This window comes from Erinaceus europaeus, chromosome 3 (genome assembly GCF_950295315.1).
Source record: "Erinaceus europaeus chromosome 3, mEriEur2.1, whole genome shotgun sequence".
NCBI lineage: Eukaryota > Metazoa > Chordata > Mammalia > Eulipotyphla > Erinaceidae > Erinaceus > Erinaceus europaeus.
The window spans coordinates 104210663-104225422 of record NC_080164.1 but is presented as its reverse complement, the minus strand read 5'-3'; the positions used below and the strand labels follow the sequence as shown (position 1 = coordinate 104225422).

General features: G+C 40.4%; 1 protein-coding gene across 1 annotated transcript in view; it reads right to left on the bottom strand.

The window, feature by feature from the left end:
• Positions 1–9015, bottom strand: part of STPG2 (sperm tail PG-rich repeat containing 2) — a 374050-nt gene extending 365035 nt beyond the window's left edge. The window contains exons 1-2 of the mRNA XM_060187713.1: positions 8826–9015; positions 7784–7896 (exon numbers count right to left, since the gene is read on the bottom strand). Of these exons, the coding sequence (XP_060043696.1) occupies positions 7784–7896; positions 8826–8931 (219 nt within the window). The 5' untranslated portion in view covers positions 8932–9015. The remainder of the gene's footprint in view (positions 1–7783; positions 7897–8825) is intronic.
• Between the last annotated feature and the right edge of the window lie 5745 nt (positions 9016–14760).

The window sequence follows — 14760 nt, the reverse complement described above, 5'->3', positions numbered from 1 at the left end:
GACTACTCAACTAATAAATAAACATAGCATGTATAAAGAAAACTTTTTTCATATTTCAGTACATCCTTATATGTTATTAATGTTTCTTGTCTAAATTTTGAACTAAATACAAAAGGCTTTAATCATTAGATACTTCTCATATGAACCAACATGTTATTCTGGTTTCTGCTATCCTAGAATTTGTATTGAATATTAGTGTCTTAATTTTCAGAATGTTTCTAATAATATAGTAGTTGGTGACCTATGTATACTTCCCTCTAATTGTGTTCAGACTCCCCAAGCAGAATGTAAATGCATACAAGAAAAGTTTTAAAACTATAATGTGAGGGACAAGGCAGTACTAAAACTGGTTGAGTGCACATGTTAAAATGCAAAAGGACTCAGGTTCAAGACCCTAGTCCCCACCTGAAGGATTAGAAGCTTCACAAATGGTAAAACGGTGATGCAGGTGTCTGTCTTTCTAGCTATCTCTATCTCTCCTTCTCTCTCTCTTCCATCTTGATTTCTCTCCCCATCCAATAAATACAAATATGCATACATAAACAAAATATTTTTAAAAATACAAACAGATTTCAAAAACTAAAGAAATAATAGCATATATTTTTATAAGACCTTGGAGATTTTAACCCTCTAAATCTGAAAATGCTAGTACTTTTATTACAGAGGAAAGGAACCCTTCCAAGCTTGCTTACAATTACTCTCATGAAAACTGGATTTCAACATGCAACCGAATGAAAGTAAATCACTACCTTACCCATGCATTAAACTTAAATGAAACAAGATCAAAGACTTAAAATTAAAACCTGAAACCACAAAATACACTGAAGAAAAATTAGCAAGACATTCCATGATATTGTCTTCAGAAATACATCCAGAAGCTTAACTCTAACACCAAGTGAAACAAAAGAAAAGCATAAAGAAATGGGGGTCAAACTAAAAATCTTCTGCATGGTGAAAATTCTCACCAAAACAAAAAGACATCCTATTGAAGGGAGAAAAAAAAAGTTACACAACACACGTGGTAAAGTTACCAGGCTTCCAAGTGTAGAGTCATGAAGAAATGCTCACTATCAAAGTTGCTGGAAGAAAGAAAGGAAAGAAGGGAGGAAGGGAGGGAGGGAGGGGGAAAGGGGAGGGAGGAAGGAAGGGAAGGAGGGTAAAAAAAAAAAGGAAAAGGGAGCCAAGTATTGGTGCACCTGTAAAACACATGCATTACAGTGTACAAGGACCTGGGTTCAAACTCCTGATCCCTACAAGTGGTGAAGCAGGGCTGCAGGTGTCTCTCCTATCTCCTCTACCTCTCTCAATTTTTCTCTGTCTCCATCCAATAATAAGTAAGAAAAAAATAAAAATTCAAAGAAATAGAAAATAAAAATATCACAGAAAATACTACCAGAGTAGAACCAAGTTTGCATGTATGATGCACTGTGCTCTAAAGGCAGGTGGCCTGATGTGCACAGTGAGGAAACAGTTCAGGCATAAGGTCTTTCAACATTCATTCACCAGCTAGACAAGGTAAGGCAACGGAGTACAGAAAAGGCTCTGCTAGCTCTTGAGCCTTGACCCAAGGAAACTTTCAAGTGCTGTACTGTCACAGTACACAGGTCCTATATAGTGTTCACAGAAAACAGTGTTGCATTAACTTCGGTGGGGAGGAAATAAAACCTTCACTCTGAACTAGATGCCCTCCACAAGTCCACCAGAGGTAGGCACCATAGAGACTTATACTGCTTTAAGCACTCAGCTTTTCTCACATTGTAGAAGCAAAGAATTCCCCAGATCAGATCAATGGGGTTTACAGTTAACAATATTTATATACTTTCCCCATATTTGGGAGCTACTCTCATCCAGATTTCTGGTCCTTTATTCAACTGTGACACCATCCCCCTAGACAATAGCCTAGATCACCTGCATATTGGATGTTAGGTGCAGACAAAAAACTAGTTGGGTCATGGGCCCCTTGGAATATACCTAAAATAGACCTACTCGTTTTTTCCAAAATGGAGACCCCCAAATCTCCATCCACAATGTTCTTGCCTTTATGTTCATGATTAGTCAACAGTTTACTCTGCTCTCTACTTTAACTCTTTTTCAACCACCAGGTTCCAGATGCTACCTACCATGATGCCAACCACACTTCTCAGGGCAGAATACCCCACCAATGTATCCGGGAGCCCCACAACCCCAGATCCCTGCCCCACTAGGGAAAGAGAGAGACAGGCTGGAAGTATGGATTGACTTGTCAATGCCCATGTTCAGTGGGGAGGCAATTACAGAAGCCAGACCTTAAACCTTCTGCATCCCATAATGACCCTGGGTCCATGATCCCAGAGGGTTAAAGAATAGAAAAGCTATCAAGGGGACGGAATGAGATACAGAGTTCCAGTGGTGGGAATTGTCTGGAATTGTGCCCCTCTTATCCTATGGTCTTGTCAGTGTTTCCATTTTATAAATAAAAACTTTTTAAAAATGAAAAGAACAAAAAACAAGTGATGCGGAAAATAATATAGGGTTAATTATATAAAGGATGGTTTCTCAATTTTAAAAAATCCACCACTGTGATCACAGCACCACCTGCTGGTAGAAAAAGTTCTCTATCCCAGACCTAAACTGATTTTGGAAAGTGTACAGACAAGACACCTATCATAAAAGGATAAATGACATAGTGGGGGTTGTATTGTTAAATGGGAAACTGGGGAATGTTATGCATGCACAAACTATTGTATTTACTGTTGAATGTAAAACATTAATTCCCCAATAAAGAAACAAAATTTTTTTAAAAGGATGAGAAACTGTACTTATGTAAAAACAACTGTCTTCTAAATCATTATTTCCCTATTATAACAAATAGATAAGCAGCAGAAAGTTCATGTAAAACCAATGGATAATTCACTAAAGAAATTGAGTCCATAATAGAAGTATATACAGATGCAGAGCAGCAGAACTTACCAATGAAATAATTTAGAAAAGACAGCATAAGGACACGTAAAGAAATAAGAAAATTTCAGTACACAACAACAAGTATAAGATCAAAATGCAGGAATACAGGAATCAATAGTTTTCTTCAACAGAGAATAGATATTAGAAGGAAATTTCCCAAAGACACAAAGTATAAGATATAAACAATTTGAAGCAAGCTAAACTGGAAAACTTCATAAGTTGACTTAGCCATGCAGATGAAATGAGAGATACTGGGACTAAAGGAAGAAAAGACTAAAATTCACTGAGTGAAAGATGAGGGGGAAACAATACTCAAGAAGAATAAAGCAATTCTGTAAGATATATCAGCCTCATTAGGAGTTCAAAATATGGGCAATGGGGATTTTTAAAAGGAAAAGCAAGACCAGAGATTATATTCAAGAAAAAAACAGCTCTTCTCTCCTCTCCCAAGTCAACTAGTAATACCAAAGTAGATCATCTGGGACTGCAACAAGACAGGACTAGAACGACTTCAGGAACCCACCAAATCACCGGTGAGTGCAAATACGTGTGGCTCCTAGACATAGAGGAACCTAAGGGAGAGATTAAGCAACTGGTAACAGTCTGGCAGTTTATAAATTGACGCACCACCTCCAGTCTGTTTCACCAACAAAAATATGGCTGAAGGGAGGAGAGGACTCACCTAAGACTCACCAAATACAACTGTGAATCTCCATTGCTACTGTCCTCCGAATCTGGAGCAGCAGGGGGGCAGGCCCTGTGCTGACACCAGAGGAGAGAGGACTAACCAAGAAACTCAGGAGAAGATCTATAGCTCAGTGGCCTAGCGGTGGGGCTGTGAGTCTCTTTGCTATCACTGGATTATCTCTGCCACACCCTGACTTATCTCTTGGTCAGGAGTGAGGGATTAAGCTAAAATGCCTACTTACAGTTTAAAAGCCCTCAGGCTCCCATAGACTACAGGGAAGAAAAAGAAACAAAGAGGCTTTTAAGCCACTGTGTTCCAACTCAGGGATTAAAACAATATTGAAACAACTGTCAATTTCCACAACTGTGAACCCTTTAATTACCTTACTTAGACACAAGTCAATCCAGGAAAGAGTGATCAGTAATTTGAAAAGTACTGAGAGAGGGAACTCATAACATACTATATAAAATGGTTAAACGAACAAGAAGAAATATTGGAGAAATGAACCAGGACAAGAGTCCAGCTAAAAGCCCCCCAAAGATTGAAGCACAAAATGATGAGGTCAACATCCAAACACTAGTTAAGGAAATAATCACAGGAGTGAGTAAAGAGTTTGAAAGAATTGTCATCAGAAATGCAGAAACAACAAATGACATTCTGGAAGAAAACACTAATTATCTCAAGGTTATTAGAGAACTGAAAGTTAAAGTAGCTGAGCTAAGAACACAACTAGCTGAACAAGCTAAAACAGTATCAGAACAGGCTAACAAAATAGATGAACTCCAGGAAACAGTAGAGGGGGAGAGAAAAGTATAAATGAGGCTGAAGACAGAATTAGCAAGATCAAGAACGAGTTAGAGATGACTAAAAAAGAAGTAAGAGATCTCAAAAGGAGATTAAGACATACTGAAAACAACAGAAACCTATGGGATGACTTCAAAAGAAACAATATATGCCTTATTGGCTTACCAGAGGAAGAAAGAGACGGAGAGAAAGATAGCATTCTTCAGGCCATAATAGCTGAAAACTTATGTAGTCTACACAACATCAAGATTCAAGAAGCCCAGAGGGTCCCAAACAGAATTAACACAGACTTAAAGACACCAAGACACATCATGTTTAGAATGGAAAGGAATAAGGATAAAGAAAGGATCCTGAAGGCTGCAAGAGAAAAACAAAGAGTCACCTACAGAGGAAAACCCATAAGATTAGCAGCAGACTTCTCCACACAAACTCTACAGGCCAGAAGAGAATGGCAAGATATCTATTGAATGCTCAATGAGAAAGGCTTTCAACCATCCTGCTAGACTGTCATTCAGACTAGATGGAGACATAAAAACCTTCTCAGACAAGCAACAGTTGAAGGAATCAACTCTCACCAAGCCTGCCCTGAAAAAAAGTTCTGAATGTTCTCCTATAAACAGTCAGACCACCATAAATATGCCACATATCAGAACACTCTAAAAATCTACAGGAATGGTGCTAAAATCTATGATATCAATAAATATCAATGGCCTGGATTCACCTATTAAAAGGCACAGAGTAGGAAGATGGATCAGAAAACACAACTTAACAATATGCTGTCTACAGGAAACCCACCTAACTCAACAAGACAAACACAGAAAGGATGGAAAACTATCATACCAGCCAATGGCCCACAACAAGGGCAGGAATAGCTATTCTCATATACCACACAATAGACTTTAAAATAAATAAAATTAATAAAGCTAGTGATGGACATTACTTAATGCTCTGAGGATCAGTCAATCAAGAGGACTTAACATGATAGTATGCATAGAAAAACCTTAGGAATCCAGCAAGAAGCTTTTGGAAATCATCAGGCAATACAGTCAGGTGTCAAGCTACAAAAATTAACATACCAAAGTCAGTGGCAAAATCAGTGTCCTCTATGCAAACACTAATTTAGAAGAAGATGGAACCCATAATTCAATTTATTTTACTATAGCAACAAAAACAATAAAATATCTAGGAATAAAGCTAACCAAAGAAGTGTAAGACTTGTATGCTGAAAATTATGAGTCAAAGAAATTGAAAAAGACACAAGGAAGTAGAAGGATATTCCATGTTCATGGGTTGGAATAATTCATATCATCAAAATGAATATACTACCCAGAGCCATATACAAATTTAATGCAATCCCCATCAAGATACCGAACACATTTTTTAATTTTTTATATTTATTTGTTTATTCCCTTTTTTTGCCCTTGTTGTTTTATTGTTGTAGTTATTATTACTGTTGTCATTGTTGTTGGATAGGACAGAGAGAAATGGAGAAAGGAGGGGAAGACAGAAAGGTGGAGAAAAAGACAGACACCTGCAGACCTGCTTCACCGCCTGTGAAGCGACTCCCCTGCAGGTGGGGAACCAGGGCGAACCAGGATCCTTAGGCAGGTCCTTGTGCTTTGTGCCTCCTGTGCTTAACCCACTGCGCTATAGCCCGACTTCCCCCAAACACATTTTTAAAGAGAATAGAACAAATGCTACAGATGTTTATTTGGAACCAGAAAATACCTAGAATTACCATAACAATCTTGAGAAGAAAGAACAGAACTAGAGGCATCACACTCCCAAATCTTAAACTGTAATATATGGACATTGTCATCAAAACTGCTTGGTACTGAATCATGAATAGACATACTGACCAATGGAATAGAATTGAGAGCCCAGAAGTAAGCCCCCACACCTATGGACATCTAATCTTTGACAAAGGTGCACAGACTATTAAATGGGGAAAGCAGAGTCTCTTCAACAAATGTTGTTGAAAAAACTGGGTTGAGACATGCAGAAGAATGAAACTGAACCACTATATTTCACCAAATACAAAAGTAAATTCCAAGTGAATCAAGTACTTGAATGTCAGACCAGAACCTATCAGATACCCCTCTTATTCTATGCTTTTGTCAATGTTTCCTTTTTATAAATAAAAGAAATAAAATAAATAAGAAATAAATTTAAAAAGCACACACCACAGTGCACAAGGACCTGGGTTCAAACATCTGGTCCCCACCTGCAGTGGGAAAGCTTTCATGTGGCAAAGTAGAGCTTGAAAGTATCTATCTCTCTATCTCTTTCTTACATCTCAATTTCTCTCTATCTCTATCTACTAATAAATTAAAAATAAGCATTTTTTATTTTTCTTTCTTTGAAAAAACTATGTGTTACTGGAATAAAAGTACATACAGAGATTAATAGAACAGAATTTCAAGACCAGAAATAAACTGTCACATTTTAGGCAACTAATTTGTGACAAAGAGCTCATGGAGAAAGGAGAGTCTTGCCAATAAAGAGTGTTGACAAAATTATGATTAATAGTAGGTTACAAGATTGTAGGGCCATACCCCACCCACCACCAGAGTTTTGTATCCCTACCCTCCTATCTCTGAAAGATAACAACCATAATTCTCACAAGTAGTAGAAACAGTTTGTTTGCTTCTGTTTTTCTTATTTTTTTTTTAATTCAAGTTCACATGTGTCAGATCTCTAGACTCCACATATGAGTGTAACCATCAACAACTATAGCTTTGAAGTCTGGCATATAAACCTATGTTTTCACTCTACTACCATCCTCTTCTGCATACTTAGCCATGTGTACACTTTTCATAGGCCATTATTCAGACAATAGTTCTATTCTACCATTCAAGCAACTTTAAGATCATGAGGATAACAATACTTTTATGTCTTAAAAAACATAAAAGCAGCTACAGACATCCAGCCAGGCAATCAACTTACTTTTGTTACTCTAGTTATAAAATTTCAAGAGTACAAAGACAAAGCACGAAAAATGATATTTTAGATTACTGAAGAAAGTACTGTTTTTTATTAATCCAGACAGATACAATAACTATCAAAAATTTACCTGTACTGGGAGGCGGGCAGTAGCACAATGGGTTAAACGCACATGGTGCAAAGCGCAAAGACCCGAGTAAAGATCCTGGTTTGACCCCCCAACTCCCCACCTGCAGGGGAGCCGATTCACAAGCAGTAAAGCAGGTCTGCAGGTATTTTATCTCCCCCTCTCTGTCTTCCCCTCCTCTCTCCATTTCTCTCTGTCCTCTCCAACAATAACAACAATAATAACTACAACAATAAAACAAGGGTAACAAAAAGGAAAATAAATATTTTTTAAAAAATTACCTGCACTTCTGAAACATTATAGTGGCCAGGGCCTGGAGCAGCTTCCTTGGCTTTTGGGGCAATAGCAAAAGTAGTTTCTCTGGAAGCCAAAGAAAGGAATGGTGCATAGCCATCTATAACAGTAAAATTACATTACTAGCAGAAAATAAATAGAATTCTAAGTATTTCAGAAAAAACACTGAAAACATATAAAAATAATTTAATAAACTCCATTATTGAGACTATGTGGTGAGGCTGATGGGGGTGGAGGAGCAGGTGAAGGTGGTAGACTAGCTGGAGGTGGTGAAGCAAGTTGAAGTAGAGGGATAATTTGAGATGGAGAACTTGGATGAACAGGTGGCCATAGATAAGCAGGTGGTTGAAGAACAGTTAGAGGAGCAGGTGGAGGTGCAGAGGAGCATGTGGAGTAATTGGCAGTGGCCAGTCAGGTGTAGAAGCACTTGGAGATGGAAAAACATGAGGACACGGGGGACAGGTGGAGTAGCTGGAAGAGAAGTAGCAGATGGAGGTGGCAGCGCAGGTGGATCATTAGGTGAAGAAGTATGTAGAGGTGGAGGAGCAAGCGGAGGTGGAGAAGGAACAGATGCAAGAACATGGTGAGCTGGAGGAGCATGTTAGGACTAGGTGGGCATGGTGAAGAAGCAGGTGAAAGGTGAGGAACAGGTAGAGTCTGAGAAGCAACTGGTGTGGTCAGGTGCAGGTGAAGAATCGGGGGTGTGGAGGAGCAGGTGGCAGTGGAGTTAGAGGAACAGATGGAGGAGCTGGTAGAGGTAAAGAAGCAGGTGCTCCCAAGTGGAGCAGATGAAAGAGCAAGTGGAGGTAGAGGAGCAGGTGAATGTGCAGTAGAATACAGGTGGAGGAGCAGGTGGTGCTGGAAGTGGGGATAAAAGAGCTGGTGCACGTGAGCATCAGCTGGAGATGCACCTACTCCACCATCCTCCCTGCCCCCCTCCTGCCCTCCCCACCCCCGCAGACCCTCCCACCAGTCCTTTCCCCCCTGAATCCTCCCTATCACCATCCCCCCGCCCCAGTCCTGTCCTACCAGCCGCTCTTGGCCTGTGCTCAGGCAGCTCGTAGGCACCCGGCCCCACCCGCTCCTCTGTGCTCCCTTCAGCCCAGCGCAGCAGCCGCGGGGCACGGTCGTACATGCTGGGCGGTGGCACCGCAAGGGGACCACCACAGATGCCACGGCTTTCCCGCTCAAAACCACCTGCGGCCCAGCCTGGCACCCTGGGGAACCCGGGAGCCCTGGCCAAGGCCTGTGAGGCCCTCACGCAGCCCACTTCCTGCCTGCTCAGGACAACAGCCAGCTTCCGGTATGCACCGGAAGTGCTAGCCTCAACTTTCTGTCCATGCTGGGCGGTGAAGTGCACTGCCTGAGCCTGCTGGCACCTCTGGGGCACCCCAGGAAGGTTCTAGAAAATGCTCAAAAGCGTGACAGTGACTCACTTCCTCTGAACCACACGCCATGTGGGGGAAGGTAAGGTGGCAGAGCGTGAAGGGGGCTGGGGCAAAGGAGTAGCGGGCGTCTCAGTGGGCACCCCGCCAGTCAGCACCGATTCCTATTTTAATTATTTGTGGTTATTGCACAGACAGCCAGAAATCGAGAGGTAAGGGGGAGATAGGGAGAGAGACACCTGCAACCATGCTTCACCACTAGAGAACCTTTCCCCCTTCAGGTGGGGACCAGAGACTGGAACCTAGGTCCTTGCGCTGTAATGTGTGCTTAACCAACTGTACCATTGCTCCAGTCCCCAAATTATTTCACTTCTAAGAAATTGCAAATCTTCCCTGTTGCTACTGAACTAATAAAGTGTGTGCTTATTTTCTGGTAAAGAAAAAAGAAAAAACTCATGGTCTCAGCTGTGCAGGTGGAAGCTACTGAGAGCTGCCTCCTGTCAGTTGCTGTGCAGGGGCCAAGCTAGGCAGTTAAAATGATGTACTGAGCACTAAAATTGTTGGGTGAAAGAAGAAATGAAGGAATTAAAATGTTCTTGGAAACAAATGAAAGAGAAAACCTACCAGAATATTTGGGATACAGCTAAGGCACTGCTGAGAGGGAAATCCTTAGCCATACAAGCACACATCAAGAAACAGAAGACTCATAAACAACCTGACTTCTCACTTAAAAGATTGAGAAATTGAGAAAAAGAAGAAACCAAAAGCAAGCAGAAGGGAAATAAAAATAAGAGCAAATTAACAGCATTGAAAACAAAAGAACTATACAAAAGAGCAATGACGGTGAAAGCTGGTTCTTTGAAAGGGTAAATAAAATTAGCTAAGCCTTGGCTAGATTCACTAAAAAAAAAACAGAGGAAGACGTAAATAAGTCATGCCATGAATGCAAGAGGAACGATCACAACAGACACCACAGAAATCCAAAACATAGGAAGCTTAAAGAGTGTTGTTGGTAGTAGTTCTTTTTTAAAAGTTTTGTATAATTTATTTGTAAAACTATCTGGGTCTGGACTATTACTGTTGGGGAGTTTTTTTTTTATTACTGTTTCAATTTCTTTGGCTGTAAGCGGTCTGTTCATGTTTTGCATTTCCTCTTGGTTAAGTTTTGGGAGGGTGTACTTTTCTAAAAATGTATCCATTTCAGGGCCGAGTGGTAGCACAGCGGATTAAGTGCACCTGGCACCAAGCACAAGAACTGGTGTAAATATCCCGGTGCAAACCCCCCACAATGGTGAAGCAGGTCTGCAGGTGTCTTTCTCTCCCCAGCTCTTGATTTCTTTCTGTCCTACCCAGCAATAACAACAAGGGCAACAAAACGGAAAAAATGGCCTCCAGGAGCAGTGGGTTTGTAGTGCAGGCACCGAGACCCAGCAATAACCCTGGAGGCAAAAAAACAATATATATATAAAAAGAGGGGAAGGGACTGGGTGGTGGTGAACCTGGTTGAGGTGCACATGTAACAATACACAAGGGCTGGGGTTTAAGCCCCTGGTCACCTACCTGCAGGAGGAAAGCTTCACAGTGGTGAAGCAGGGCTGTCTCTCTCTCTCCCTATCTTCCCTTACAATTTCTGTCTATCTCTATCAAATAAAGATAATAAATTTTTTTTTAAAAAAGGAAACTTGGGGAGTCGGGCTGTAGCGCAGCAGGTTAAGCGCAGGTGGCGCAAAGCACAAGGACCAGCATAAGGATCCCGGTTCGAACCCCGGCTCCCCACCTGCAGGAGAGTCGCTTCACAGGCGGTGAAGCAGGTCTGCAGGTGTCTATCTTTCTCTCCTCCTCTCTGTCTTCCCTCCTCTCTCCATTTCTCTCTGTCCTATCTAACAACGACAACAACAATAATAACTACAACAATAAAACAACAAGGGCAACAAAAGGGAATAAATAAATAAAATAAATTTTTTTTTTAAAAGCTGCTGATGTCCTCCTTTGACCAGTATTAAAAAATATTAAAAAAAAAAAAAAGAAAGAAACTTGAAGAAATCATGTTAAGTGAGACAAGTCAGAAACAGAAGGATGAATATGGGATGATCTCACTCACAGGCAGAAGTTGTAAAACAAAATCAGAAGAGAAAACACTAAGCAGAACTTTGACTGGAGTTGGTGTGTTGCACCAAAGTAAAAAACTCTGGAGTGGTAAGGGGTAGAATTCAGGTTCTGGAACATGATGGCAGAGGACCCAGTGGAGGTTGTATTGTTATGTGAAAAACAGAGACATGTTATGCGTGTACAAACTATTGTATTTACTGTCGACTGTAAAACATTAACCCCCAATAAAGATATATATATATATATATATATATATATATATATATATATATCCATCTCTTCTAGATTTTCTTGCTTTGTGACCTAGAAGTTTCATATGAAGATACAGAAAAAGGCCCCCATATCTATGGCCATCTAATTTTTATAAAGGGGCCCAAACCATTAGTGGTAAAAGGAGAGTCTCTTCAACAAATGGGAATATTGGATTGAAACATGCAGGTGGATGAAACTCAACTATCACATATCACCAAGCACAAAATTCAACTCAAGGACAGAAATATTATGCCAGAAAGTATCAAGTACACACACACACACACACACACACACATATATATATATATTATTTAGAGGATACTTCATAACTTCAAAACCTTCAAGGATTCAAATCCAACAGTAAAGAAGACAAAAGCAAAACTAAAGAAATGGGATTACATCAAACTGAAAAGTTTCTGCACAGCAAAGGGTATCACCGACCACCCAAAGAGAAAGATACCCTACAGCATGTACCTTTATACAAAGCACCACAGAAAAAGGACTAGTAACCAAAATACATAAAGAGCTCAGCAATCTTAACACCAAAAAACAAGCACCCCATTAGAAAATGGAGTGACTCTTGGGCAGAAGTTGAAAAACAAGATCAGAAGAGAAAATACAAGCAGAACCTGAACTGGAATTGGAGTATTGTACCAAAGTAAAAGACTCTGGGATTTGGGGGGTGGGGAACACAGGTCCAAAAAGGATGATAAACTACCTAGTGGGGGTTGTATTGTTATATGGAAAACAGGCAAATGTTATGCATGTAGAAACTATTGTATTTACTATCAAATGTAAAACATTAATTCCCCAATAAAGAAAAAGAAAGAAAAAGAAAATGGAGTGAGGACATGGACATAAATTTCAAGGAAGAGATCCAGAGAGTCATATATTGAAAAATGATACTAGACCACCAGCTAAAACCATACACCAAAGTCAAATCAGAATGCATTAAATATATAAATATCAATCCAATAGCACAGCTATATACAAGATACTGGATACTGTACAGCAAACCCTAACAAAAGGACTTTTCAAAGTTAACCCAATTACCAAATAATGTGATGATAACATTAACTATCGATTGTCTTTTTGAACCCTAAAACAGCAGGAACCTCACATCTCCACTATAGAGCCCCTACTTCCCCCAGTCCTGGAACCCTTGGATAGGGCCCACTTTCCCAGATGTGTCTCCCAATCCAAACCAAATAATATTGCATCCGCCGATCACAACCTAACCAACGCAACGATTGCCACCTCAACATGCTTCACCTCAGACTGTGTCCAGAGACTTCACGTGTGGAATGACAACCCTTCAGCTTCATTACTCGGGTGAGAGCTTTCCTTTTATAGTACACTCTAATTTCATCTCAGGTAGTTCACTTTCTAACAAAGTCCCATAACCTAGATATACACCAGTTTCTGTGAGAGAGAGATTATGTGCACACGTATCCATAAACTACTGCAAAATATATACCTGAAAGCAGTAGTACACTAGAGTTTGCAGTGAGTACCTCCCTAACACTTCCTCTCCACTATTCCAAGCTTGGGATCCATGATTGCTCAACAATTTGTTTGGCTTCATATGTTAACTCTCTTTTCAATCACCAGGTTCCAGATGCCACCAGGATGCTGGCCAGGCTTCCCTGGATTGAAGACCCCACCAATGTGTCCTGGAGCTCAGCTTCCCCAGAGACACACCTTACTAGGGAAAGAGAGAGACAGACTGGGAGTATGGACCGACCAGTCAACGCCCATGTTCAGCAGGGAAGCAATTACAGAAGCCAGACCTTCTACCTTCTGCAACCCTCAACGACCCTGGGTCCATGCTCCCAGAGGGCTAGAGAATGGGAAAGCTATCATGGGAGGGGGTGGGTTATGGAGATTGGGTTGTGGGAATTGTGTGGAGTTGTACCCCTCCTACCTTATGTTTTTGTTCTTTAATCCTTTCTTAAATAAAAAAATTAATATATATATATATATATCAGAGCAGAAACTCTAAAAATTATAGAAGAAAATAGGTGAAACTTTGCAGGACCTTCACATCAAATATGTATTTGGAGACTGAACCCCCTGGAAATAGTAACCGAAAACAGAGTAAATAAATGGGATTACATAAAACTAAAACATTTCTACACATCAAAAGCTAACTACATAAGGACAACCAGGCAACCCAGTAAATGGGAGAAGATATTTGCACATCATGCAACAAACAAATGATATCAAACAGAACTGATACAGATCTAATAGAGAAGCAAAAATTAAATTAAATTAAAAAGTGGGCCAAGAAACTGAACAGTTTTCTAAAGAGATACACATGGCCCACAAACACATGAAGAAAACTACACTGAGATATCATCTCACACCTGAGAGAATGGCTTACATCAACAAACCAGGAAGTGACAGGTGTTAAAAGAGGTTGTAGGGAACTCTGCTTGCTATAGTGCTAGTGGGAATGTAAACTGGTGCAGACCCTTTAAAAGACTATGGACAATCCATAAACAAATAAAATGGGATTGCCTTATAATCCAGTAATATTCAGGCATTTATCCAGTGAACACTAAAACACCAGTTCAAAAAGACATGTTTACCCCTATTTTCTTTCTTTCTTTTTTTTTTTTACTTTTTTAAAATTTTATTTATAAGAAGGAAACACTGACAGAACCATAGGATAGGAGCAGTACAACTCCACAAAATTCCCACCATCATAACTCCTTATCCCATCCCCACCCTTGATAGCTTTCCTATTCTTTAACCCTCTGGGTGTACAGACCCAAGGTCATTGTGGGATGCAGAAGGTGGAAGGCCTGGCTTCTGTAATTGCTTCCCCGCTGAACATGGGCGTTGACAGGTTGATTGATACTCCCACCCTGCCTCTATCTTTCTCTAGTGGGGCGGGGTTCTGGGGAATCGTAGTTGCCTGTTTTCTGTTGTGTTGTCTGTCCAGTGAAGTCTGGTTGGCATCATGGTAGCATCTGGAACCTGGTGGCTGAAAAGAAAGTTAACATACAAAGCCAAACAAATTGTTGACTAATCGTGAAACTAAAGGAATAGTACAGATGAAGAGTTCGGTGGGTCTCCATTTTGCAGATAGCTAGTCGGCATATTTTAGTTATATTCCATAGGGCCTGTGGCTATACTAGTTTTTTTTTTTCCCTGAGCCTGAAATCTGATATGCAGGTGGATCCAAGTTACTGTCTTGGGAGATAGCCAGGGGC